The sequence below is a fragment of the Lentinus tigrinus genome (genome assembly GCF_003813185.1).
Source record: "Lentinus tigrinus ALCF2SS1-7 unplaced genomic scaffold L226scaffold_38, whole genome shotgun sequence".
Classification (NCBI taxonomy): Eukaryota; Fungi; Basidiomycota; class Agaricomycetes; order Polyporales; family Polyporaceae; genus Lentinus; species Lentinus tigrinus.
Window position 1 is genome coordinate 142,536 of NW_027137947.1, and position 24,621 is coordinate 167,156.

General features: G+C 56.5%; 11 protein-coding genes across 11 annotated transcripts; 5 read left to right on the top strand and 6 right to left on the bottom strand.

Moving 5' to 3' along the window:
• Positions 1-1,494: 1,494 nt before the first annotated feature.
• Positions 1,495-3,495, bottom strand: L226DRAFT_526014 (uncharacterized protein; the record flags this gene model as incomplete). Its single annotated transcript, XM_067679024.1, has 4 exons — positions 1,495-2,100; positions 2,155-2,323; positions 2,376-3,276; positions 3,441-3,495. The coding sequence occupies 4 exons, from the start codon at positions 3,493-3,495 to the stop codon at positions 1,495-1,497; spliced, it is 1,731 nt and encodes a 576-aa protein (XP_067530906.1).
• Positions 3,496-4,580: 1,085 nt separating this feature from the next.
• L226DRAFT_230197 (uncharacterized protein) lies at positions 4,581-5,278 on the top strand. Its single transcript, XM_067673081.1, has one exon. The coding sequence runs from the start codon at positions 4,744-4,746 to the stop codon at positions 5,200-5,202; it is 459 nt and encodes a 152-aa protein (XP_067530907.1). The 5' UTR covers positions 4,581-4,743; the 3' UTR covers positions 5,203-5,278.
• Positions 5,279-5,592: 314 nt separating this feature from the next.
• On the bottom strand, positions 5,593-7,495 carry L226DRAFT_616221 (uncharacterized protein). The gene is made up of 3 exons (XM_067686879.1): positions 7,088-7,495; positions 5,795-7,020; positions 5,593-5,731 (listed from the first exon to the last, which is right to left on the bottom strand). The coding sequence occupies exons 1-3, from the start codon at positions 7,331-7,333 to the stop codon at positions 5,671-5,673; spliced, it is 1,533 nt and encodes a 510-aa protein (XP_067530908.1). The 5' UTR covers positions 7,334-7,495; the 3' UTR covers positions 5,593-5,670.
• Positions 7,496-8,249: 754 nt separating this feature from the next.
• On the top strand, positions 8,250-9,739 carry L226DRAFT_538985 (uncharacterized protein). The gene has a single exon (XM_067681606.1). It carries the CDS (start codon positions 8,262-8,264, stop codon positions 9,546-9,548), a length of 1,287 nt encoding a protein of 428 aa, XP_067530909.1. The 5' UTR covers positions 8,250-8,261; the 3' UTR covers positions 9,549-9,739.
• L226DRAFT_230249 (uncharacterized protein) lies at positions 9,615-11,633 on the bottom strand. The gene is made up of 7 exons (XM_067673084.1): positions 11,492-11,633; positions 11,332-11,430; positions 11,155-11,265; positions 10,788-11,096; positions 10,275-10,721; positions 10,017-10,217; positions 9,615-9,954 (listed from the first exon to the last, which is right to left on the bottom strand). Exons 1-7 carry the CDS (start codon positions 11,543-11,545, stop codon positions 9,682-9,684), a joined length of 1,494 nt encoding a protein of 497 aa, XP_067530910.1. The 5' UTR covers positions 11,546-11,633; the 3' UTR covers positions 9,615-9,681.
• A 1-nt stretch (position 11,634) lies between these two features.
• L226DRAFT_230248 (uncharacterized protein) lies at positions 11,635-13,785 on the bottom strand. Its single transcript, XM_067673083.1, has 6 exons — positions 13,499-13,785; positions 13,330-13,440; positions 12,926-13,264; positions 12,423-12,863; positions 12,178-12,372; positions 11,635-12,117 (listed from the first exon to the last, which is right to left on the bottom strand). Exons 1-6 carry the CDS (start codon positions 13,583-13,585, stop codon positions 11,788-11,790), a joined length of 1,503 nt encoding a protein of 500 aa, XP_067530911.1. The 5' UTR covers positions 13,586-13,785; the 3' UTR covers positions 11,635-11,787.
• A 387-nt stretch (positions 13,786-14,172) lies between these two features.
• L226DRAFT_547794 (Methylthioadenosine phosphorylase) lies at positions 14,173-15,403 on the top strand (the record flags this gene model as incomplete). Its single annotated transcript, XM_067682525.1, has 5 exons — positions 14,173-14,203; positions 14,313-14,370; positions 14,420-14,441; positions 14,500-15,062; positions 15,124-15,403. 5 exons carry the CDS (start codon positions 14,173-14,175, stop codon positions 15,401-15,403), a joined length of 954 nt encoding a protein of 317 aa, XP_067530912.1.
• A 214-nt stretch (positions 15,404-15,617) lies between these two features.
• On the bottom strand, positions 15,618-17,531 carry L226DRAFT_230225 (Metalloprotease). Its single transcript, XM_067673082.1, has 8 exons — positions 17,087-17,531; positions 16,777-17,031; positions 16,475-16,709; positions 16,314-16,410; positions 16,232-16,258; positions 16,067-16,176; positions 15,787-15,997; positions 15,618-15,721 (listed from the first exon to the last, which is right to left on the bottom strand). The coding sequence occupies exons 1-8, from the start codon at positions 17,181-17,183 to the stop codon at positions 15,683-15,685; spliced, it is 1,071 nt and encodes a 356-aa protein (XP_067530913.1). The 5' UTR covers positions 17,184-17,531; the 3' UTR covers positions 15,618-15,682.
• Positions 17,532-20,909: 3,378 nt separating this feature from the next.
• On the top strand, positions 20,910-22,909 carry L226DRAFT_514629 (uncharacterized protein). Its single transcript, XM_067678420.1, has 3 exons — positions 20,910-21,049; positions 21,106-21,283; positions 21,359-22,909. The coding sequence occupies exons 1-3, from the start codon at positions 21,014-21,016 to the stop codon at positions 22,564-22,566; spliced, it is 1,422 nt and encodes a 473-aa protein (XP_067530914.1). The 5' UTR covers positions 20,910-21,013; the 3' UTR covers positions 22,567-22,909.
• A 442-nt stretch (positions 22,910-23,351) lies between these two features.
• On the bottom strand, positions 23,352-23,662 carry L226DRAFT_574866 (uncharacterized protein; the record flags this gene model as incomplete). Its single annotated transcript, XM_067685115.1, has 3 exons — positions 23,352-23,401; positions 23,470-23,576; positions 23,640-23,662. The coding sequence occupies 3 exons, from the start codon at positions 23,660-23,662 to the stop codon at positions 23,352-23,354; spliced, it is 180 nt and encodes a 59-aa protein (XP_067530915.1).
• Positions 23,663-23,793: 131 nt separating this feature from the next.
• Positions 23,794-24,574, top strand: L226DRAFT_230397 (uncharacterized protein). Its single transcript, XM_067673085.1, has 2 exons — positions 23,794-24,248; positions 24,300-24,574. Exons 1-2 carry the CDS (start codon positions 24,018-24,020, stop codon positions 24,480-24,482), a joined length of 414 nt encoding a protein of 137 aa, XP_067530916.1. The 5' UTR covers positions 23,794-24,017; the 3' UTR covers positions 24,483-24,574.
• Positions 24,575-24,621: the final 47 nt, after the last annotated feature.

Sequence of the window (24,621 nt, forward strand, 5' to 3'; positions counted from 1 at the left end):
ATGTGGTGAACGAGTATATCCTGGTTCCTCTCACGACAATGAGGAAATATGCGTGCTGCATCCTCGTAGACCACTCTCCACGAAGATGCAGGTCTTGTAACCTCAGGGTAACAGGCTAATCGCTTCAGTGGAGGTGGGGGTAACGGGACTCAGTGCATTCATGGAAGAACTGAGGTACTGGAGCGAAGGAGTGGAGTCCGCAGTCGGTGCTGACACCGTGGTTAACACCGAGTCAAAACGTAGTGTGGCGTGTGAGTCTGCGGTAGATGCCTCCATGGTACAGCACCGCAATTACTGTTCCTGACCCGGGACGAGACGCATCCGCTCCTGACGTTCCGTCCCGGGATTATGGGCTCTCCGACAAGTGCTGCGATGACGAGCAAAGGGTCCGATATGTACCAATTGGAGCGCATATGCTGCCTGCGCATGATTGGCACGCTAAGAGACTTGGCTGCGGCATTTTGTCCTCAAGATCGATGCGAGGGCGCCGTGAACAGTGCACTGATGGAGCGACCTGCTCGCACGACCACTCGACTGACCATCTGGATGCGCCACTGGATAGGCTTGAGATGACCAATCGTCGAGGGAGACTCTCACCTCATGTATTTGTCTTGCTGCGCAGGCACCACCTGAGGCTGGTGACACCATACAAGTGTCTGATTGCACTCATGGACGTGCGTAGGACACGAGGTAAGATGGCGTTGTATGGCGCCTCGTAAAAGCCATGAGTTGATGCAATAGGCTAAGAGCGACAACAGTATTACACTGACCCGCAGAATGCCCAGAACACAAGAAGACTGACGCCGCTGCGTGGCACATTGTTGCGGTCCTCGCTTTTCAGAGCATGTCCGAGATGTTAGCGTGTCCGTTGCCTGACACGATCGTTCTGCGAGGACTGCAATACATGCTTGAGGCGATGAGAATACAATATACCGAACGATAACATGCGAGAGACTGGTTTACGATGCGAGTGCGAGGACAAAAGTGATAATAATACTTTGACTTGCATCGAAAGAGGTGTGAAGGCTTGAGAACACGAACAGCAAGCGGAACCTATCAAAACCGCGCTCAGTCAGCACTGGCGACGAAAACAAACTAAAAAACGCTTGGCCTCACCAGGTGCGCTGGGGAAACACGTCGATGTCAGCAGGCTCACTCCGTCATCGCGATTGCGTCTGTCGCCCCCTTGAGTTCATGTTTCGTGTTCGATGCGATGGTATTGCAACATGCCCAAGGGTTGAGGCATGTCATAACTGGGTATACAAGTATAATGCGAGAGCATAGTCCATGTCATGTCCGTCATGATTATCCGATTGCGTTGCATTGCGTGTAACTTCGTGAAACTTCGAGACCAAGACCAAGAAAGCGAAAGCGGAACCTGTCGCCATCGCGCTCAGTCAGCATCCGCGACAAAAAAAACAACGACCCGAACAAGCAAACAGACTCAGCCTTACCATGCAGCCTGATCATATGCGCATACAACGACCTCCCGGTCTACAGCTTGGGAGAGACCCTGGGAGACATCCGATTAAACACCTGCATGCGGTCCCCAGCCAAGTACACCCCCTCTCCCTTCTCGAGGTCGACATTCTCGAGGATCACCCCAGCAGGACTCGGCGAGCCTTGGCGCAACGCAGCAGCGTTGCCATTCTCGCCTCCCAGCCCGGTCAGCCCGAGTCCGACCATAGAGTCCGACGGGAGCTTTCCGTGTGGCTTCTCCTCGTCCGTGGTGGGCGCGCTCCTCTTCCCGGGGCCCCGCGCCCTCTCTCGCTCCCGGCCCCTGTCGTCGTCTGCGCGTCCGAATCGGCTGCGACGGTCCCGCCGAACAGTGAGGCGCGAGTACGAGCCGAACGTGCGGATGATCATCAGGAAGTTAAAGAGCCCGAATGCGAAGACGACCGAGATCGCGATGCGCACCCCAAGCGCCTGCATCGCGGTCAGTGGGGAGAAGCCGTCTTGGTCGGCGGCCGAGCCCGTCCGCCAGACGAAGGAGAGGATGGCGAGGCAGAAGGAGATCATCGACCATGCGAGCCAGATGGCGGGGGTCGCGAGGAGGACCCAGATGTTCCAGAAGAGCGCCGCCCGCGTCTTCTGCGCTTCCTGCAGGGGACACGAAGGTGAGTGACGCTCCGGCGATCATTGACACATCCGTACCTCTGCCCACCGAGATGCTCGGTCCATGCTGCGCATTGTTCCGAAATGCACGATGTACACGCAGCCATACGACAGACTCATCAATGCGCATACGAGGGAGAACAGCGCCGACCACCTCGTCAAGGGATCATCCGCCGCATCCTGTATCTGGAAGATCGTGAGGATGGTGCTGATAGAAAGAGTGAGCACTTCCCACGTTGTCATTAAGCAAGGCCACTTACGTGCAGAGCAGAGCAGAGACGAGGTTGAACGTCTTCCACTCCCGAAGAAGCGTATCGACGAAGGTCTCCCAAGAGATCTTGAATCGAGCCAACGCCGGAGAGACAATTGGTGGAGTCCATTCTTCGGGGTACGGAATACCTGCAGATAAATACTTCTGTCCTTGTCCTCCTGTAGGCGTAGCGAAACCGGTGGCGATCGCGGCGTCTATAGAAGGATCATGGGTGAAGTCGCCACAAGCGTCGATGAGACGCTGGATGTCCGGCTTGCTGACTTCGGCGTCCTCGAAGACCTGCGCGACGCGCTGCCAGTACAGGGCAGGAAGTCGCAGCAGGAACGCCAAGTACAACTGACGCGGGAGAGTGTACGAGAGAAGGAAGGTGGTGTCGTTTACAAAGGTTCGCCATGGCTGCAGTTTCCGTTTACGACGCTCCTCGGCCTTGTACTCTTCTTCGTCAGTTCGTCGACGCTTTGGACGAGCTCGAGCAAAGAAACCCAGGATCGCTGCGCCTATCCCCTCCGTCGTCTCCGCAGGCGGCCGGGCCGGGGAGTGTTCGCGTCTGAATCCAAACCAGGGTATATGCGAGCTGAAGGGATCGACAGGTATGAAGGGTTCGTCGCGAGTATGGTTACGGTGCAGGTTCCAGCCCTGCAGGATCCTCAGGGGCGACGCGGCCCTCGACTGGGCGGGAGAGCGAGAATGTGGCGTCTGGAACGTATCGCGACCTTGTAAGAGCGGAGAGAGATTGTGACTAGGCGGCCTGTTGCTCGCGCTCTGGCTGTGGCCTTGCCGCGACGGAGGCGGAGACTGGCTGAAAGTCTGCCCCCGCGTGGAGCCTTCACGCGAGCGAAGGGACGGCGAGGCTACGATGGAGTCGCTGTGTCCCAAGCGACCTGCGATAGCTGTAAGACGATCGTCAGTAACAGAGTTTGAGAATGTGATATCGCGCTCATCAGGCTGGCAGGGGGTAGTATCGAAACTAGACGGTATAGGCGGTCTCTGCCTGGGTTATCGAAAAAGGGAGGCAGATAGATGGACCAGAATCCAGACAGAGACGCGCCTACACCGTCTGGTGACTTCCGTGGTGGTGGTATTGTCACGCCCGACCAGTTGCCGCCCATCCTCTCTCCGCCCGCCAACTGCCTGCCCAAGGCTTTCCCTAGCTGGTTACGACTGGACTCCCGAGCTACGCGCCAGGCAGCGCGGCCCACTGGCCAGTCTGAATACTCTCGACCTCGTGCTGCTGTGCGTGAACTGTCCTAACCGGAAGGTATATGCGCACGCCGGACGTGTCGTTAGACCCGGCGGCGCCTCATCCGCGAGCCCGACGGATAGCAGGCGGGGGGGCGGACTCCAAAGGTGATTTGGAGAGTGAAGACGGTCGGCGTAGAGGCGTTGCTTGGGGTAAGGAGTGGAGGAGCGGCCCACGTGCGTACATAACGTTCCATACCCCTCCTCATTTCTCAGGAAAAGAAAAAAACGAGGCTGTGTTGAGGAGGAGGATAAACTTTCGGACGGAGAGAGAAGCGCGAAGGCTCGTACCCAAAGCCCATACACGCTCCTCCCAGCCACTCACGGACGCCGCTTCGATACCAGCGGAAGCACAAAGTCTGTCCGTGACTAGCCCTTACAACGAGGAGGCAGAACGTGCTGGAGGCAACAGAAGCTACCCGGTCTTGCGCGGTACACAACACCGTAGGATGAATGAATAACGAGGCGCAAGCTCCAGTCATACTTGGCCCGGCAGAGCAACGAAGCGGAGAGGAGCGCTGTATTGCACAGACAGAGTACTTGATGGTGATGGCGGGGGAACAAGCTGCCGAGAGGGAGCTGCTTACGGCGGGAGGGTAGGAGCGTCACGCTCCTCTGCCACTCCTCTCATCTTCAGCGCATTTTTGATCAGAGGCCTGTCCAAGGCTGACATACAAAGGTGTTTGAGGAGGGGAGCAGGGAAAGCTCGAAGGTTTTCGTGCTGCCCGGCTGCACCGGGTAGCTTCCATCTGCTCCGCTCTTCCTCCCGCAAAGCCTCACTTTTGCTTTTCCTGAGAAATGAGGATGGCTCGTGACAGACTCGCAATACCCCACCCGCCACCACGAATTTCACCAGACGGTCAGCACCCGACTCTGCCTCCGTTCTCGCCATCTTCCTTCCTTTTTAGAAGGTCCTAACCGTCTGGTTTCGAGACTAGGGTCGAACGTCATAGAACTGTCACTCACATTGTGTGATATTCTGCAGCGTCGCAGGAAGCGAGCGCTCGCTTTCATTCCTCTGCCGCGGCGTATCCTTCGGTATCGACGAATCAGATTCGCTTTGGCGCGTCGTCCCGGGGAGCGATTGCAGTGCCCTAAGACTGCCCGTGGCGGAATCGATGGACGTCAAGGAGCCGGAGGCTTCGGGGTTGCGTCTGACATTACGGCCTGGCGACCTCAAACGCTCCAGGACGGGAGACGTCTGTGTCGGGAGCGCAGAAAGCTTGTCCGAGCTCGTCAGGTTGGAGGACGAGGACGCGGACTCTACGGGGAGCGAAGATGAAGGCGAGGAACGCTGGAACGGCGCATATACTCACCTCTCAGCTGTTGTTCACTACTCTCCGACGGAAAAGGAATCGAGCTTGAGTGTTCCAGGGGAGGTCGGCCCTCAGGCGTTGACATGGCTGGGAAGCGACTGGGATGCTACGGGGATGCAGATCCTTCTAAACGCTTCGGGCGCGAAGTCGGACGTCGCGTTTCGTCGTCCGCGTCGTCGTCCGCGTCGTCGTTCGGGTCGTCGTCGTCGTTCAGATGGCCGTGGTGGCTGCAATTTAAGGCGCTCAGGACTTAGTACATGATGGAGAGGACGGAGTTGAAATGCAGCGAGGCCGAGGAAGCCCATCTGAGAAGGCTGTGAGTTGGTGTCAGGATACCCACGCGCCCCCAAATATGGAAGCCCGACGCGTTTGTGGCACCGGGCGCTTCGGAGACGCGTAGCACGCGGCACACTTTGCATCCTCCCCCCGTCACCCATATCATCGTGCCTACGCGAGCATTGATCCCGAAAACATCAGTGCTTGAAAAAACTTACTTCCAAAACGTCACACAGTGAATAGGCTCCCCGACTGAGAGCACGGCCCCGTTGTGTCGACTTCCACTTCATGCTCTTCGATACCGGATATGAACCACCCGCGGCCGACACATAGTGAGTGACTTGGAGATTGAGCCCTGCGCCAGGTGCAGTGCTCCTCAGGTAGTAACCGGCTGCCATTGCTATACTGTCCACGTGCATTTGATTCTCTGTCTTCACCGCTACTGCGTTTGGGCTACTTGGAGTTATGCACTAGTATATCTACGTCATAACATTCCCTCGCCTCCTGCGAAGAACTGCAGGGAGTGGTAACCGGGTCAGCGCAGTTCCACCTCAACGGCATACATATAAACACGTACCCCAAAAATGCGAAGCCCTCCGACTCCCAGTCCCCAGTTAACTCGGGCAGCTCGCCGCGTCCGACATCCTCATCCAGCCCTGCAGGGAGCTGAGAGGCGTCTATCGAGGGTACCACGAGCGTCTTCAACTCTGGGCAGTGCTCCGTGAACGCCCCCAGACTCTCTGCACTCGGAGCCTCCGCCTGCTCGTCCAGTGCACATGATAGGACGAATTTGCGCAAGCGTGGCCACGCACGGGCCGCCTTGACCAGGTCGTCGTCCGTGAGCAGCACCGGCGATGGTTCACCCTCTGGCTTCAGATCCTCGCAAAATTCGAGGAAGCAGTGCTTCAAGTTCGGGAGCGCGTGGAGCCGGGCCCCGATGTCGGCAAAGCGGACGCTTTCACCGCCGTGCAGAGTCATGCACAGAGTAGTGATGGTGTCGGAGAAGTGCTCCGAAAGCGTGTCCAGGCACTTATTCCAGCCTTCTTGGTTCATGGGCCCGATAAGGAGGAGTGTCCGCAACGCGGACGTCTTTGCGAACTCAAGAGCTGCCGTAGCATAACCCGGGTGACCGCGGAACTTGAACTCGGTGAGGGTGCTTAACGGGGGCAGCTCCGGACTGTTGACCTTCCTCTTTGGCAGCGTCATGTTGTAGTCGTCATTCAGGTACAGGCTCAGCGAAACGAGGTGCTGGAGGCCGGTGCAGATGTTGAGCAGCGCGATTAGGCTCCTCCCGCTCATCTCGACGTGCAAGTTTTGCAGGGCACTGAACAGACGGAGACGCTTCATGTCTTGAACCTTCGACTCAGACGGACTCGGATATGAATGGCCATCGAAGTTGATGGAGAGCGAAACGAGGTTGGGAGATTGCACATGCAGGAGCTGCAAGAACGGACCGATGGTCTCGTCAAACTGGTGCACGGTCAGGTCGCGGCAATCCTTGCATGGGTAGAAATCCGGTTCATTGGGATCGCGCACCGGCAAGGTGAACCGCACCTCGCGCAGCGCCGCAGAGAGGAGGAAGATGGGCTCGTAGGTCCGCATGTGCCTCAGGTCGACGCGTTTGACTCGCGAGAGTTGCGGGAAGATAGGCTGTCCCCTCGCGCGCATGACGACAGCCCAGAAGGCCGCTCCGCCAAGCCCCTCGGTATCGTCTTCTCTGAGCATGTCGATATTCTTGACAAACGGCCCATAGAGCTCAAGGCGTGCCCATTGCTTGTCGTCGATAGGGGCAATCCATTCGATCTGCGTAAATGACATTAGTATAACCTCCGACGCAACGACCTGGGGAGAAATGTGGTGAAGTACTCACCTCACCGTACTCTATCTTGTATGACTTCCACAGTACGTTCAATATAACATGCCAACTGTCTAAGTCTTCCCATAGCAGCTTGGCCGCGGGTTTGAAGAACATACGGGAGACACGGGCGCACTTGGCGAGCGTGCCGCTGTCTCCGCGGACTCGAACTGGATCATAGTGCCCGAAGGTTTGCTCGACGAGGTCTTGACACGTCGCAAAGCGAGCTGACGGAGAGATTAAGAGTCCAGCTTCCGTCATTTGTCTGCGGTGGTGAGGGAAAAGGGGTGCTGGCGCGCGCAGTACTGGTGGTAAGAACGAACGGTGTTATTCAGACTCTAAACCGTCAGTCTGCCTTGCGTCGTCGTTCAATAAATCCTAGCAGCGTGGGGTAGAGTTGCGTTTGGAGGATGAGGGGATGCAGGAAGAGCCTTCAGCCACATGTCTTTGATACACCGAATATGTCCGACTAGTTCAATTCGAATCGGCGTCTCAAACCAGAGCTGCGGCCATCAATCGGAGGATCATCGGTCTCTGAATACATGTGGCTATCACTCAATGTAGGTACGATACGGTACTTCCTCCTCTTCTGACTCGTCCCCCACTGATAGATTTTTTTTTTCAGAACGACAACACAAGGCAGGGTGGTTAGGATCATGGGCGTTACTGTGACATATGTGATTAAAAGCTGAGGTATGCAGACCCGAATCAAAGCTTCCGACTAACGCGTCATCCAGCCTCTTACCAAACTCTTACTCGCAAACGTGCAATACGACCTTTTGGTCGAATAACTACGAGCGGCTCAAGACAACTCTACAACCATGCTGCTTTCCGTCGAGGACCTCATTGAATTAATGTTGTGCTGAAGCGACTTCAGCTATAGAACGCGCACAAAGTTATGTCATCCGGTAATCCGCCATCGCGTGCTCCCCGGTACGTATTCCCGAGGTCTTTTATTCACTGCCTTGCTCATTCCGAGTCAGCAGGGCGACGTCGATAGTGATGAGGATGGTCGCAGCAGTTGATTACTAGAACATGGTACGTGGCTGACATCTTCTGAACACGGCGGGTCAGCCTCGTCAGCGACGCTCCTACAAACTACTTTCCATCCTCATCCTCTTGACCTCAACTATCCATCTACCTGCTCTATCTCCTCCACATCCGAACCGACAACAATTCTCGATTAAGGATGTCGTCTACGCACCTCTCAGAGGACCTCGTCCGAACGCTCTCCCGCTTGGTCTTCGCCTGCATCGCTCCCGGCACGGCTACCCTCAAGCTGTTCGATCCCACTACCGGAACGTTGGGTGATTATCTACTCGTCAAGGTTATGCCCGAAGCCAGTCCCCGCTTTGGACGCCAATTACCCTCGACCAAGACGCATCCGCCTCCCCTTCCCATCCTCAACGAGCTCGTGGAGCGCTTGAAGACCGTCGTTCTGGAGGATGTCTCTTCTGACATCGCGAACAGGAAGCCGTCCCCCTTGCTCCCTCCACGAATCATTCGCAAGATACCGCATGCGCAAGTGTCTCGTACCACGGCCGTCGCCCTTTTCGACTGTAGTCGGTCTGAGGAATCTGATGTCTCGAGCCTGGGGTCGCTCGCCCAACTCAAGCGTGTATTGTTCTATGGCGGCACCAGCGAAGCTCCCCACAGTGTCAGCCGCCTTCCTACTTCCCCATTCTCTTCTTCCAGCGGTACTTCATCGTCGCTTCTCGCGGCCAACCATCCTTCGGACACGGATAATTCGAGCCTCGCCCTGGACAATCCAACCGGCTTGCACAGGTCTTCCCCGTCTTCGCCGCTCTGTCTTCGTCGGGACCGCGACACGTCTAGCTTCAGTCCTGTCTGCCCCTCAGCTCCTCGTCTCCTCGGTCTCGGTTTCTCGAACCTGCTCAAGGACGACGGGACTCAATTCGATGGGCTGGGGAATCTCACCGACGATCACTACAGCTGCATGTCTCCTGCGTCCCCGAGCGACGAGGCGCGCGCGCGAGCCGCCAAGCGCCGCGGTCTCCGCGTCCCTCCTATCGACGCTCCTGAATCTTCGCTCGCGCGCAAGACAGCAAAGGTCGTCCGCTTGTCCGCCGCCTCGCAGGACCGCGATGAAGACTTTGGGTTTACCGCCGCCAAGACATCCACCCCGGTTCGGGCTACCGCTCTTCTATCTCGTCCTAGCACTCCTGCTGCTCCTCCGCGCCGCGTCATCGGTCGTCTCCCCGTGCATCTGGAGAAGAGACATGCTCACCGCCAATTCAACCCGAAAGCGGAGCGCAATTCGATGACATTTGGCTGCTCGCAGCCTAGCGTGAGAGCTGTTGCTGGAGTGTCAGCGCGTCAGGATGGCCGCAGGAGCTCGAAGCGATCGCCAGTCCTTGCGGGAACGCCTCCTGGGGAACAGCTGCGACTGTGGTCGAACTGGATGACGCCGGTCGGCGAGAAGGAGGGGGAGAGGAGACCTTCGTGGAAGCCGTGAGCTGCACAGGCTGTGATGCGAAGTCATGGCTTGTGGCTCCCACCCTGTATGCGATGTTGCTTATATGCAATCACATTCATTTTTGGGACGAAGGCTGTGGTAGCCATCCTACTTGAACATACAGATCAAAGTGTTACGAAGTGCGCACACGCTTGACTCTCTGGCGTGTCGACCGCCTCTCCGTGGTGACAACATCTTTTGGAGCGCTCTCGTGCTCGTCCCCTGACATGCCGTCTTCCTCCGGGTCCTCCGCTCGCTCATCTCTGCGTGCTCCCTTTGTCTTCTTGCCACTCTGCCCCTTCCGAGTCCTCGGCGTTGTGGCCACGAAGCGATGCGCGTTCGCACCGAGAACGCGAACGAACTGCTCATCATAGCCCACGCAGGTCATCGTGTAGGTGCCGATCTCCTGTGAGAACAGATACGTCAATTCGTCGTTCGCATCTCGGCCGGAAAGGAGACTGCGCGCACCTCCTCTCCACGGGTATAAGCGTCGATGATTTCTTGCTCCGTCATGGCCTTCCTGATGTCCTTGATGTTCACAGTTGCGTCGGCCATGTCTTCCTTTGTCGGCTCGTAGTCTGCACCCCTTATCTTCCTGAACCACACCCGGAGCAGGACGTTCCTCCCCCACTGCTTGTTGAGCAGGCCAGTCGCCCATGTTTTCCGGACCTGTGTCCTGCTACTCAGTACACGCAACACTGCTGAACTGGGTGCAAGCGAACGTACTTCGGGCCTCTGCTCCATCCACGCAGTCGTCGTGAGGGACTTCCCCGGGGCGAACTGGTACTGGCCCATGTACACCCACCGGGACGACGCGAGCTTGACGAACGTCCGCAGCGGCGTCGCGAGCTTCTCCCACGTATCCCGCGCGCGGTACGAGCTGAAGTGCAGGCCCGAGTAGCCCGGGCGCGTGGGCGCGTGCGGGCAGTAGTTGAGGTTCAGGAAGGCCCAGTCGTCCAGCCCGTGCCACTCGAGCATGTCTGGGGACGGGGACGGGTACGTCGCGCGGAGATTGCCCCCGTAGAGGTGGGAGATGTAGGGGCGGGAGAAGCCGCGCTCTGCGATCTCTTGGGGGACGGGAATGGGGTAGCGTCTGTTGATGCCCTCCCATGTGAGCGCGTCGAGGAGGAACTCGTCGCTGAGGAGCAGCTCTTTCTTGATTTTGACGTCGGGCTGGATACGGTGGTGATTCGTGTATCTATGAAGAGTATACCTCCTTTGAACGAGCTTAGGACTCACGTTTCTCATATCCTCGATGGCGGTGCGTAGGATCTGAGGATCCCTCTGGTCAAGGCTCTGCGGGAGAGCAAAATGTTGTCGTTCGTCCTCAATGGGTTCCGGTTTAACAGTGACAGAGCGGTGTGTGTCAATGCCGGAATCGACTTGGACTTGGTCATCCTGAAGTGCAGCCTGAGCCGCCGCTGCGGCCTCGGCTTGACGATGGCGAACATCCCGCAAAGATGGTAGAACAATCTCAAATCGAGTTGGCCTTCGTTTCGTTGGGCTGCGAGTGAGAGTACCAGGTGCGGTACTAGTTTCTGCTTGGTTCTGGGCATATAACAGTATCAGTTTATGGGCAAAGCGGTTATGACCGTCATTGATAGACCTTGATACGGGATTCGGGCGTCACATCCTGCTCCGATGCCACTGATCCGGCCAATGGGTGCCAGTGCTTGTCAAGATCGTCAGAGGGTACCGACAATAGCTCTTGTTTGCTCTATAGTAGTAGGATGCCGCATACAATGTACTCAGCATGAGGTTGTCGAAGAAGACCATAGCATACTGGTTTCTTGTCCGGATCGGACTTGACTTGGAAGATGTTTGCATCCTTTCGCCGGCGTTTCCGAGAGGGGCCCCCATTCATGCCCACTGTGTCCCTTTTCTGTGGGTGTCAATTGGCGATATCAACGCGCATGCAGGCATTGAAGTAGTGGGGTGCATACGTTCTCTCTGCCGGGTGCCACGTCTGGCTTCGATTCCTCAACGTCATTCACCATTTCGGGTCTCCGGTTGCAATCTCGAGACACAAAGCAGTAATAGTTATTGTACGTTGTTCTGAGTCCCAGTCGTAGCAGGGGTGCAAAGAGAAGCTTAAAGCAACACGGTCCACGCGGCTGGACGAACCACGTTCTCGGCTGTCAACGCAGCCGAATGCCTGGGAACGTCGGGTCTGCACCTAACCTAAAGCGCAAATAGTAGAACCTTACAGTGTACGCAAGAACTCGGAGAGCTAACCAAACTACGAAGTTCGTACCCGTTTCACCCTCTTCCTCGCAGATCGTCTCTCGGGCTCTTGAGTCGGAACAGAGACGGGAACTTTGACGTCCTCGTCTTCTTCCTCCCCTATCCACGGCTCGTCCGCACTCTTGTCTGACTCTTCTGTCTCCGATTCGACTGATATTGGCTTCCTCTTTGAGCCCATGCCCTTCCGAGACTGCCTCTTCTCTGCTCCTGACGCATCCTGTTTCGTCTTGGGTGCAGGAGGATCCCATCTGTGCAAGTTGCGTACGAGGAGGCGTATAAATTCCTCGTCATAGCCGACGCAGGTCATAGTGTATACGCCCATTTCCTAGAAAACGGTAAGTCACTACCATCCACGAGCAATCCGAGCATATGGAACAGAACTCACTTCTTCACCCCGATCGAATGCGGCGTTGATGTCCTCCTCCGTGACAGTGGCTTTAATCTCATTCTGCTTGGACTCGAGCCCGGCGTAGTCGGCTTCAGTGAGTTTGTAATCCGAGCCTTTCTGCCTGCGCAACCAGATCCTGGTTCTCATGCCGTAACCTTTCACCATGTACGCCCTCGTCCAAGTACGACGAACCTAGAAATCGGTATTATATCGCCGCTGCAAGGGGTGCAGTAGGGACTTACGAGTGCTGATTGCTGCTTCCAATGCTCCGCTGTAAGCGACTTCCCAGGGCGGAACCTGTATTGACCCATGTACACCCACTTCCCTGGCTGAATCCTCACAAACGTGCGCATGGGATCCGGCATGTCGTCGGTGTTCTGTCGAGCACCACAGAAGAAGAGACCCGAACACCCTGGGCGCGTCGGTGCGTGTGGGTTCCAGTCGAGCGTCAGGAATGCCCAGTCTTTCAGGCCATGCCACTCCACTAGGTCTTTACGTGGCTCTGTGAAGATAGACTGTAGGTTTCCGCCGTAGAGGTGAACAATGTAGGCGCGAGGAAGAGGGAACTCGGCGATCTCTTGTGGGACTGGGATGCGGTACCGGTGATTGATTCCTTCCCACGTGAGGGTATAGAGGAGGTACTCGTCGCTCAGAAGCAGTTCCTTCTTCACCTTGACGTCAGGCTGTCGAGGCGAGAAGTCAGTACACACGGGTACTGATTGACGCAGCAGCTTGCGGAACTGACATGTCGCATGTCCTGAATCGCCCAAGCGACATGCGCTGCGTCATGCCTCTCGAGTTCGGCTGATAAAGGTTTCGAGTCCTCACAAGGCTCCATTTTGATATCGACTCCATCGGAGAAATTAACAGCGGCCGTGTTCGGTGCGTCCAAAGGCGGCGGGTGACGTGGCTGGGACCTAGCTTGATGCAACTTACAACGCAGTACGTCGCTCCAGCGTGGCAGCACGACCTCAACCCTTGCTAGGGTTTTCCCCTCCCGAATGATCGTGTTGGAGATGGCTGCTTGCGGTCCAGCATCTACAGGTCCTAAATCCTCAGGCTCCTGGTTATAGTAGGTGTCATCCTGCAGTGTTTCGGGGGCTCGGATCAGGATCGTCCAATTGCAGATCTTCCACGATGTATACGAACCACTAGCGTTATACCAGTCTTCCAGTCTTCGGCTTTTGCTGACTGTTCATGAGGATCGGGAGTAACTCCGCGCTTCTCAAGCAAAGATACCAAGTCACCATGGTTCTGCTCCTGCCCGCCAATGCATGAGTGAGTAGCAGTGATGGTGCACCTCACTTGGGCGACGTACCGACTTAACGTGAGGGAAAGACTCTGGTCTGTGGTGTATTGTTTGATCATTGTCTTCCAGCTTCACTGTCAGGGTCGGAAGAGCCATATCTCGTTCCAGTTATCCAGCTGGGCTCAAGGCAAGTTGGGAGCGAGTACGCGTCGGCTAGGTTGACAAGTCGTCAGTAGCGCGCTGGAAGGCATCCCGTGATCATGGTCGTGCGCGGTCCCGGCAGCTTCCTCGTGTGCGCCGCGCCTCTCCATGAGTCTGCGTATTGGATTTGGTCCTCTGAACGTGTAGCACTGAAGACTGCGATCGATTCTGGTGACTCAGACTAACTGGAGGCGCTAACACCAAGAAGTATGTTCCGTACACGACCGATCAAGCGGTTCCCGGCTGTCAGACGGCTGAATGAGCAGTGTAAAGACGCTCTATTTGAAGATGTGGCACCCACCAACCTCCAACACTCATCGAACTCGCAAGTAATCTACGAACGTGCTGGTCAGAGAACAGACAGGGGAGGCGCTGGGCGGAGCGGTGCAGTTTTCAGGGCGCTTATGCTCTTACTAACTTTGATATCGCCTCATCGATCCTCGGGTTGTCGTGCTGTGTTCAACGGATCCAGGAGCTGCAGGTTTCTCTCTACTAAACACCATCGCCCCCCAAGATACCGTAGAAGCACTCACCTCGGCAATATGGCTACAGAAGGCGGTGAGAACAGTCCGGGTAAGTGGAATCGTCGTCCTACATCGGTCCGCTAATGCGCATACCGCTTGTGTTCCTGCGCTTAACCACCAATTGACCGATCGATTCGCTAATTCACCTGTCTCTGTAGTTCTTGTTGGTGTTATTGGGGGTAGTGGCTTGTACCACCTTGATAACCTCACCTTCTTGTACGTCCAGTCTCCATAGAGAAAGCTGCTTACTGATGACTTCTCACAGAAAGCACGTCAACCCAGAGACCGTACGAAATATGTCACTCTGCGCTCTAGTAAATAGAAGTGCTTACCATCCTCATGCAGCCATGGGGCTTCCCAAGCTCACCAATCGCCATCTGTGCCCTGCCAAACGGCACGCAGATCGCATTCCTCGCCCGTCACGGTGCCGGCCACACCATCCCGCCCTCCTCAGTGCCCTCGCGCGCCAACATCGCGGCTCTCAAATCTCTCGGAGTCCGCGCAATCCTCGCCTTCTCCGCCGTCGGCTCCCTCCGCGAAGAGCTCGCCCCGGGCGACTTCGTCCTCCCCGACCAGATCATTGATCGCACCAAGGGCGTGCGCCCCGCCAGCTTCTTTGAGGACACCAGCGTCGTCGCACATGCGATGTTCGGCGATCCGTTCGCGAACAAGCTCGTCCACTGGCTCGAGGCGCGCGTGCGCAAGGTCGTGGAGGCGGCCGCCGACAGCGAGGACTACGCTTCGCGTGGGTTGAAGCCGAAGCTGCACACGGGCAAGACTATCGTGTGCATGGAGGGCCCGCAGTTCTCTACGCGTGCGGAGAGCAAGATGTACCGGCAGTGGGGTGGCGACATCATCAACATGAGCGTCCTGCCCGAGGCGAAGCTCGCTCGGGAGGCTGAGCTTGGGTAGGCTCCTTTCCTTCGATTCGTAAACGTCTGACGCTGATCGTCTTATGTCGCACCGCAGATATGCTCTGATTGCGACGGTCACTGATTACGATTCTTGGCGCGAGAACGAGTCGTCTGTGACTGCCGCTGAGGTGTTCAAGACTTTGCACGCCAACGCGACTCTCTCCAGGCACGTCGCAGCCACTGTGCTCGAGGAACTCCATGACGCCGCTGCAGAGGGCGATATCCTCACCGAGGAGGCGGGCTCGATGAAGTTCTCCATTATGCCGCGCGCCGTAGAACAGAAGGAGGAGGACAGGCAGAAGCTCAGATACATCCTCCCCGCGTACTTCAGTTAGACTCTTCATGGGTGCCGCTTAGAGTGCGGACTGCTTAGTGCACAATAGAATCAGCAGAAGACGAATAGTGCATGGGTTCACCCCTGTAGTTGTAGAATTGTTGCTGGTGTAGAATGTTACAATGTCTCATCATGCATTGCGTGCATCTGACAATCTGCACAATCCAGAAGTACAAAGACAGTGAAGACCAGATTCGCCGATTTCCATCCAGCAGCACAGAGCCGATGCCGAAAATACCGTTAGAGGTGGTTTTTACCGACCGTATACTAGACCCACATCTTAGCACTGGGTGTTTTGGTACACCTGGGTAGCGAAGCACTGTCCGAAAGCGCATATCAATACGACACAAGCATCAAAAGAACATGAAGACGAGATGGACGCACGTTGTAGTTGTCAGCGTTGCGGACCGCCTGGCTGGGGCTCGACGAGCCAAGGCTCATATCGTACGAGCAGCCGTAGCCAACGTCAGTTGTGCCAGCGACAGCATGAGTGAGCTCGTGGAGGACGGTACCGCCGCGGATGTTGCGGGACGCGACGGTCGTGCCGCTGCAGAGGCGGGAAGAGGCGACCTCGTTGAAGAAGATCGAGCAGAAGCTGTTCCGCGGCGAGTCAGAATCACGGATGGGATGTGGGAGGTTGGGGGTAGAAAGGGAACATACTTACTAGATGTTCGTGGTCGAGATCAGGGTGTAGGCGATGACACCCGGGTCGCAGTAGCCGTAGGTGTCAGTGCAGGAGAGCGTGCGGCTGCTCGAGTTCTCGCTGGCGACCGCCTAGAGGTACGGGTGAGCGGATGGTACAAAGATGAATCACACAGTTGATACTCACGGAGAGCACACTGCGGACAGTGCTGGTCTGCAGAACTGGAGTCAGCAGAAATCATGAAGCATAAGCGGCCGAGGCTACGTACCGAGGCAGAACCAAAGTAGGACCTGAACAGACTGTTCGCACCGTTACTGGAGACGTAGTTGGCCGCGATCGAAGCAAGAGACTTGCCCTCAGAGTAGCTGGGACAGCGTCCACCAATATCAGTGACAGAACAAGCTACCAACTCTGAGCACATCGGCGCACCTGGAGGAGATGAAGCTGTTCTGGCTGCTGTTGGAGCAGGTGACCCGGGCGCGCTTCTCGTGGGCCGCCTTAATCTCGCGCTTGGCAACATCGCTCTTGACGTTGACCTTAACCTTGCTCGCGCTGACCTTGTACGCGTGGGGCTTCGCGTCGGCCTCGACTACCTGGAAGTCGGTCACGGGTTCGAACTCAAACGCACCCGTGCCGAGCTCCTCGAAGTTGTACAGAGGCGCCACTGCGCACAATCGCCGTCAGCGGACGTTCAAGAATCAAAGTTCAAGAAGCAGGAGATTAGAGCCCACCCTCGTGCTCGACGACGACGGTCTCGCCGGCGGGAATGACGACATAGGCAGTGTCGTCGACGGCGTCGAGGTCGATCTGGAGCTTGATGCCCGTGAAGTTGGCGACGAGCCCGTCCTTGCTGACCGTGAAGGAGCGGGTCGGGTAGTGGTTGTCGAGGACGGTGCCGAACTTGAGCACCTTGACGTCCTCGGAGCCGGTGTTCGTCACGGCCGCGGTGACCTTGATGTCGTCGATCGAGTGGACTTCGGTCGGGGCTGTACAGTGAGTGCGTCAGCGGCCCGTTGGTGTATCATCTCAAGAAAGACGCACCGGTGACCGACACCTCGAGGGCGGGCGCACGCTTCGCCGGGGTGGCGAGCGAGAGCACGGCGGAGGTAGCGAGGGTGATGAAGGCGAGCGAGAACATGACCGGTATTCAGCTAGAGACCAAAGGGCGCGAAGACTGCAACTCGAGAGTCTGCGATCCTCTGTCATAAAGCAGAGGCCTATATATGCCCACAGTACAATATGTGGTTTGGCCGCCAAGAGAGGGCATGTTGAAGCCAAGCACAGAGAAGTCGTGTGCAGCATGTGGAGCCAAAATGGGCTGAGCCACGGGATAGCCCGGAGGATCATCGTGCGTAGGTGACTTCATGTGTTCCGGCGGGACGACGAGCGGTCGAGACAGAGCACAAAGGCGGTATAACAGGTCCGGGTCGAGCAGCACGAGAGGATGAACCTTGCTCCGTGGAGAGATAGAAGCCGACATCATGTGGAGTAGAGTTCTTGTGGAGGGGCGTGTCTGGTCAGACATCAGTCACGATATCTCAAAGCGTTGAGTTTGTCCGATCGGAAACAAAATGCTCAGACTCACAATTGTCGCGGGAGGTTGCTACACTGGCGAGTTTGGAGTTCATCGTACCCGGGTCGCATGTGTCCTGGCCCTGCGGGTTTGCACATCAGCTAGAAACATGAGAGAAGGTGAATGGAGCACGTACACAGAGTTTAGAGACACGATGTTGTAAGCTATGTTCTTGGCACAGCTCTTCCCTCGACAACCGCCGGAGGCCTGCCTGCCACCTAGATCAATCATAATCCCATGAAGCAGCTCCCATGACGTTACCAAGACTCGTACATACCATTGCTGGCAATCCCGTAGGCTACGTGCTATCGGAGCCGTTGTCGAGGAAGATCAGAAGCAGCGAGGAAGCACTCCTTATGTCGAGCTATTCTGCCTGCCCATGTGTCGCTCAAATCCAACGTCGATGCCGGGGACAGTTCAATGATGCGGCGCGCCCGCCAAGCCCACGGAACGAGAGGATATGTGCTTGATATGCACCGGATCATCGAACGCCAGGTTATCCTGTGAAGATATCCCTGGCGCGCGGTGGTAGGGAGGCCTTGTTCGAGCCATTGAAGACTGGAAAGTTCGTCAGTTGCACGTATGTATCGTGCTCGGACATCCCGGTCAGATAACCCACCAAGGTTACTCCGCGAGGTGATAGTTGGCTTGGCATATCCAGAGACGTTCTCCAGTGGAAGTTCCTTAACGAAATATATCTGTCACGTGGTCGTATCAGAGTCGTGTACATAGAACAGAAGCAACAGTGATATAATAGCAAGATGAACGAGAAGCCGAACCTGTAGCACTTGCAAGCCTTCGCTGGCCTTCCGACTGCTTATGCGGGTCCAGTGGGAACGGGACCGTCGGATGCGTCACTAGTTGCGGTGGACTTCGCCGGACGCGTGTGCAGGGAGCAAACGGTGCCGCCACATGTGGAGGCAAGACGGAATGCGAGTGCTGGATGTTGTTGAAGACAGAACCTGGTATCTTGAACACCCAAAGAAGGACTCGGACGCGCTGTTCAGTATGGTTGAGTCGCTCATGCCGTGGCTGCACGAAGCCATGGATGATTGCCAGGCAGTCACGATCTTCTGCGACTGAGCGCTGTTCCACAAGCCGCACTGTCAGACTGATGCATCAGTCCGTCCGAGCCGTCCCTGCGCCCAGTTATAAACAGCAGGTTTAATAAACCGGGGGGGGGGGGATTTTTAAACAGCCAGTTCATTCCTAAGCTGGGTTTGTTAGCCCTTGCGTACGTCGTTGCTTGAACTCTGTATGCAGCTGTTTTAAAAAAGATAACCATGCATTTTGAGCCCTCGGGAGCACCGGAGAGAGCGAGAACAAGGGTGCGAAGGACGAAGAGGGCCGCCTGCGCGCAGTGGCCAAGGCGCCCCGTTCAGATAAGATGTAAAGATGTCGTCATCTCATCTAATCTCACCTCCCGGACGCTCCGACATATGTTTTTAGTCACTGTTGTCCTCGTTGGACGAAAGCTCGTGCAACTGTACGCGCAGTGCGATGTCTGTGCTGGTAGCGACATTGCTTTGAGCACCAGTAGATATTAGACGTCGGTGGACCAGATTAGATAGTTTTAGATCTGCTGAAATAGGCCGTCTAAGGGTGAGCGCGGGCGCTTGTGGAGGCTCTGGCGGCAGCCCTCTCCAACCCAACCTTCGTGTCCTTGTTGTCGCTCACTTCTTGGACTCTGGATGGCCAAAAACTAGACGACATGTTACTGGAGACTGTTACATATAGGGACGAGACAAATGACGCACGCAGGTGCGGTCCACTGGACGGTATGAATAAACCGGTCGTTCCCCGGTTTATAATAGGGATCCTAGTCTCTACTCCATGCATACCGTGGTGGCCGCTTGATTTTCAAACGGGGCATCGCGGGTGGGATGTGCCTTGCATTCGCCACAAAGCAGCGTTTTGAGACCATACACGTGGTGGCGGACAACGAGGCGGTACTGAAGATGCTCATGCACGGACAACAGTCAAGTGTCAGCATGCCGCAACGTACGCGAATGGCTCACCAGATATGTGCGAGGGCGCATCGTATTCCATTGGTGCCCTTCTCATGACGGAATTACACGGAACGAGGATGTATACCAGGATGGGACGAGTGCTCGGCGCTCGCTAGCCCATGCGAAGCATCTTGTTACAGAACAACTGCGAGCGGACTGGAGAGACGAGTTAGAGATCAGCTCCAACTTGTCGCGGGATACACTTTCTGGAGCTGAAAGTGTTCGACCACCTATGTGATCACATTAACAGCCCGGCGCCGAAAGCGCATGGGATGTCGAAGTCTACGATGGCACGCTTCTGCCGGGCAGTTCTGAACCACACACCACTAGGGTCGTTCCGGCCAAGGTACCGCGGCGAGTTCGAGTTTCTGCAATGAGTAGCGCATATCGCGGAATCAACTCATTCCTCACTGTGAATGAGAGCGCATTCGCTGTTGTGGATGCGCCCAGCTAATGGGGATACTGGGCAACAGACCAGGAATTGCGATGGATGCGCCGGAGAAGGCGCACACAGGGCTTGAATGTCGGCATCATAGGCTCAGAACACTCGCCCACCACTGTGAAGTACATGCATCACGGCCGCACCGAGTGAGATAGAATAGCTAGAACTTGTTTTGAAGAAAAGCATGTGAGCTTGTTCATTACTCAATGCCATGTATGCGGTCGTACAGGTACATTAGGCCTCGAAAATGATGCAATAATCTGTCAAGATGGGCTCCCGTAGAAGTTCCTGACCGCATGAGTCCACACGAGCGCAGCAGTCTCTGCAATCGTGGTACGTACCGGCACTTGTCCAAGGTGAACTGGTATCGGTGGCATTGCCCAACCGTCACATTCAGTGTCATGTCAACCGCACGCGTTGTCTAGCCTTGCATATGCCACGGCCCTTGTTGGCATGGCAGTGAGGCCTAGGATGACGACTCCGTTCCTACAGGCAATAGTCTTCTTTCAGTAAGCCGTCAATATGCCGGACCTACGGTGAGCAGCAGCAGCTCTGGTTGATGCTGACATTTGAATGCGCCGTCATGGCTGAGGAGGCTTGCATCTTCCGTCCATCTTGGCTTGAGGCATATGGAATACTCTCGCAACATACCGTGTGCATGTCCGAAGTTCGGTGAGCTCTGTTGACTTCCGGTGCCATGACCTTCCTAAGGACGAAGATCCGCTGAGCTGTTGGACACGATGGTAGACATGCGGACGACGTACCGAGCGGCGAAGCCTCGACAGAGTCGCATGCCCATGCGATCACGTTGCGTCATGTCTTCACGCTGTATCCACGCCCTTGCCTCAACTCGCCGGCTATTCAAGGTCTACGCGGCCATGGGGCACAAGTGTTGACCAGACAGAAGAGCGTTCGTCGCGACGTCGAGGACGAGGTCGCGGACGATGGGCAACATTATGTGGGCGATTTCGGAGTACAAGGTACTTATCCGGGCACTTCTCACCGAAATGGGGATTCTGAGTTGACATTGCCATAGCAAAGGCCCCTTCGGAGTTTGAACTGGATATACGTGGTTTTCGAGAAGGCTTGGTATGTGGCGAAATCCCTCCTCATCGCGAACCTCGACGACGAACACCCGCCCACACCGAGCAATCTCCCCCGAGCGAGGCAGAAGACCGCCGCCGAGATGTCAGTCGTTGCGCAAGACAGTGCGGGTGCGTGCGCTGCGAGCCCGAGCGTTTGGGTCGAGCATTAAGCTTATTTTATTGTCCCAACCGCCTTGCTTCCAGAATTGCGCCTGACGCTTCCGGTCGAGAGAGCGTCTACGTCTCCTTTCCCCTCGCCAGGCTCGCCGTTCTACCCCCCGCCGCGCCTCGGTGCACACGAGTTTGCATCGCGCTCATCGTCCTCGCGCAGTCTGAACAGCAACGCCCTCCCTGCACGCGACCGCGACCGCGACGCCAACGGCAAGCCAGTCATGCCACACGCCGACGGAGCCGTCACGCCCACAGCCATTCCTGCCACGCCTTCCCTGTCCGTAACCACCACCGCTGCGACCCCAACGACCCCCACGCCAGGCTCTGTCTTCTCGGTCAAGACTCCCACCACCCAGATAACCGTACCAGACCCACCGCCAAACTCGGATGCCCCCGTATCCCTCAACGCGGCCGCAGCCGCTCTCACAAGCTCAAATCGCGACTCTCTGGGCCCCTCGAACCGTGATTCACTCACCTCTTCTCGTCCCGCACCTCCAAGCCCAGCTCTTTCCCGTCGCACCTCCGCCGCTCTCTCGCGCCATTCCTCCACCGCACGTTCGCGCCGCCAGTCCAGAGCATCCTTCCTCCAGGCCTCCTCACACGAGCCGGAAGCCTCCTCCTCTTCCACCACGACCGTGTCTCCCCAGTCCAAACGCCGATCGCTCCTGTTCAGAATCCGCGACTTTGCGTTCCCCGCGTCCGACGATCGGCACATAGGCAAGGGCCCAGACGTTCCGAGAGCGAACCGACCAAGACGACGCTGGTCGACGTTCTCCGCCGCGTCCGTCTCGTCTGCAGGGTCCGCGCAGGCGGAGGAGACAGAGGAAGAGGGCGGCGCGGGCGGGTGGGGATCGTACCGATGGAACACGCTCAGCACGCACTTTAGCTGGGGCCCGGGACAAGGGCAGCAGGGCGCCGGAGGGCCGTCGCAGACCGACCTTGAGCGCAATTTCGCAGCGTCGTCGCCTACGGACGAGAACGGCGACCCGCTGGATGACGAGGACTACGACGAGTACGAGGACGCGCAGCAGGACGGGGACGACGAGACTCTCGTCCCGGGTCTCTACCGTGCGCTGTATGCGTTCGAACCCGAAGGCACAGCGGAGATGGCACTGGAGGAGGAGCAGGTCGTACATGTGGTCGGAAGAGGCGGAGGTGTCGGCTGGGCCGTGGTCGAGAAGGAGGGCGGGGGACACGCGCTCGTCCCGGAGAGCTACCTCGAGCTCGTGGAGGCGGATTGAAAAGGAGGCAATGGGTGAGCGCTGCCGTATATGTACGATGACCGCGCTGGCGCGGCGGCTGTAACATTCTCCTTCAGCACCCCCCTCCGGTGTACACAAGTGTTCTTGTTGTTGTCCTCCCGCATCATGCATCATGATCTTGTTTGCTTCGACGCCGTCCCCTCCCATCGCATCCGTCCTTGTTGTTACAGTTTTTCTCATGTTCTCATGTTCTCCAATGTCCGTAGTAGAGCCTTTGCATGCGCACATATCTATACTGTACATTCGTGCATCCCATGTTGTACGTAGGTGACGAGTTACGAACAACTATACTATTCCCTACTCAGATATTGTTCCGCCCAGGAGGCCGACGTGTTCCGCCCGACCGGACAAGACTTCAAGGGGATATCAAGAGCGAAGGGCGCGTGAGAGGATGAGAGGGATTTGATTGATTCTCCGGCGATACAAGACTTCGGGACAGCGGGCGCACATCTGGCCAATACACCAGTGCGGACTTCGTCGTGGAAGACAGAGCCAATGCGGAGGGCGGAAAGAGCCTGAGAGCGAAGAAACGTACCGGAATCACAGTTGCACCCGCTAGTTATGTCCGACATGAACCCCCTTCCTGTTATGCGACGGCGGTCCAGCTCAGGACAATGCTGGGAGGTGTTGAGCTGGATTATCGCATTATACCGAGGTAGGTTATGGACTAAAGCCAAGCAGAAAGGCGCGGAACATGTGTCTGCCCCGCAATGTGTGGGACACCGGTGACTGGGGGTACGGCGCAATGTCGAGAGTGGGAGTGTCTATTTCTTCGCTGTCTTCTTACTCTCGACGAACAACACCCTGCTCTTCACTGCACCAACGACACATACACACACAGGTAAGCACACATTCAAGGTCATAAGAGCTTATAGGGCGCACCTCGAGGGTCATATTTCACCGCTGCTAACCTCGGACCCAACCTCAGCCTCTGCGTCGTGTAGAAGAAGCCCGTCTGGGCGGTAGACACCAGCCGCACGATGATTGTCCTAGAGTAATAGTCAGCACAGGTGCTACATGGGTAGATTGACTGCTCAACAGTAAGTGCTCACCTCGCCTTTGACTTTGCGGCCATCGTCGGTGTACTCAGGGAGCAGGTTCTGCCGCCGAGGTCCAGCGCGGCGGATGTGACAGTGGTGGCACGTGATTGGGTGTCACATATTACAAGTAGGAGGCGTGGCACAGCGTCAAGTAGACACAAACCACCCACAACGGAAACACTGACCGGACGTACGTAGTGTCGCGCTTATGCTCGCCGACACGTACAACACTAGAGCGTTGCCGTACTGGAGCTTGCCTTCGCACAGCTTCATTTGCCCACGTCAATCCAACCGCTGCAGTGTTGCAGATTCAAATCAGTTGACCAATATTTGAATCCAAAGGACGTGCAGGATGCATTCTGCTGAACGCGAAGGTCACTGGATACTCGCATGACGTCAATGAAATTCCCATTTGCGTCATCTCTCAAACCGCGATCTGGACGTCAAATTATTGCTCGATCGGACATCCCCAGCTATATAAGGCGTATTGCTCTGGGACGACCTGCCACTTCCCTTGCTCCCAAACCCCCATCATCCGACCCAAACGTTCCGTCGAAACCGCCGTTGTTCATCCCCATATCCAACCGTCCAGCACTTCCCTCTTCAGAACCGTGTCCACCAGTGAGTCCAGGGCTATGTTGAGGCTTCCATCTTGTGCTCATGCGCTAGCAGGATGGCTGCTCATACGAACCCGGAAGCATTATTGCAAGCGATGCCCTCGGTGAGCACACATCTTCGCTTCGGTCGGACTCAATGCGCCGTCGAGGTACTGTTTGCGGAGGGTGTCGTCGGCGGCACAAGGGACTGTATGCGGCCCACGATATGCCCAACGTGACTGGCTATATGCGCATATAGTCGGTCACTTTGGGCGCATATGAGCACTCATGCGCACACATATATCGGGGACGCACCACTGTGCGTCCACGACAGCCGCTAACTGACTACTTGATCAGGTGGATGCTGAAACTATGGCCAAATCGTCGCTCAAACGCAT

Coding starts and splice junctions, on each gene's coding strand:
- L226DRAFT_230197 (XM_067673081.1), top strand. CDS start 4,744: ATGGACGTCAAGGAGCCGGAGGCTTCGGGGTTGCGTCTGACATTACGG.
- L226DRAFT_616221 (XM_067686879.1), bottom strand. CDS start 7,333: ATGACGGAAGCTGGACTCTTAATCTCTCCGTCAGCTCGCTTTGCGACG. Junction 7,021..7,087: donor ACAAGATAGAGTACGGTGAG/GTGAGTACTTCA, acceptor TCATTTACGCAG/ATCGAATGGATTGCCCCTAT. Junction 5,732..5,794: donor GAGGGCTTCGCATTTTTGGG/GTACGTGTTTAT, acceptor CACTCCCTGCAG/TTCTTCGCAGGAGGCGAGGG.
- L226DRAFT_538985 (XM_067681606.1), top strand. CDS start 8,262: ATGTCGTCTACGCACCTCTCAGAGGACCTCGTCCGAACGCTCTCCCGC.
- L226DRAFT_230249 (XM_067673084.1), bottom strand. CDS start 11,545: ATGGTGAATGACGTTGAGGAATCGAAGCCAGACGTGGCACCCGGCAGA. Junction 11,431..11,491: donor TGGCACCCGGCAGAGAGAAC/GTATGCACCCCA, acceptor TGACACCCACAG/AAAAGGGACACAGTGGGCAT. Junction 10,218..10,274: donor GGATGGAGCAGAGGCCCGAA/GTACGTTCGCTT, acceptor AGCAGGACACAG/GTCCGGAAAACATGGGCGAC.
- L226DRAFT_230248 (XM_067673083.1), bottom strand. CDS start 13,585: ATGGCTCTTCCGACCCTGACAGTGAAGCTGGAAGACAATGATCAAACA. Junction 13,265..13,329: donor AGACTGGTATAACGCTAGTG/GTTCGTATACAT, acceptor GAAACACTGCAG/GATGACACCTACTATAACCA. Junction 12,864..12,925: donor CGATTCAGGACATGCGACAT/GTCAGTTCCGCA, acceptor TCGCCTCGACAG/CCTGACGTCAAGGTGAAGAA.
- L226DRAFT_230225 (XM_067673082.1), bottom strand. CDS start 17,183: ATGTTCTCGCTCGCCTTCATCACCCTCGCTACCTCCGCCGTGCTCTCG. Junction 16,411..16,474: donor AACAGCTTCATCTCCTCCAG/GTGCGCCGATGT, acceptor ACGCTGTCCCAG/CTACTCTGAGGGCAAGTCTC. Junction 16,177..16,231: donor CTGTCCGCAGTGTGCTCTCC/GTGAGTATCAAC, acceptor CCGTACCTCTAG/GCGGTCGCCAGCGAGAACTC.
- L226DRAFT_514629 (XM_067678420.1), top strand. CDS start 21,014: ATGGGCAACATTATGTGGGCGATTTCGGAGTACAAG. Junction 21,050..21,105: donor GGGCGATTTCGGAGTACAAG/GTACTTATCCGG, acceptor ACATTGCCATAG/CAAAGGCCCCTTCGGAGTTT. Junction 21,284..21,358: donor CGTTGCGCAAGACAGTGCGG/GTGCGTGCGCTG, acceptor CCTTGCTTCCAG/AATTGCGCCTGACGCTTCCG.
- L226DRAFT_230397 (XM_067673085.1), top strand. CDS start 24,018: ATGACGTCAATGAAATTCCCATTTGCGTCATCTCTCAAACCGCGATCT. Junction 24,249..24,299: donor CTTCAGAACCGTGTCCACCA/GTGAGTCCAGGG, acceptor ATGCGCTAGCAG/GATGGCTGCTCATACGAACC.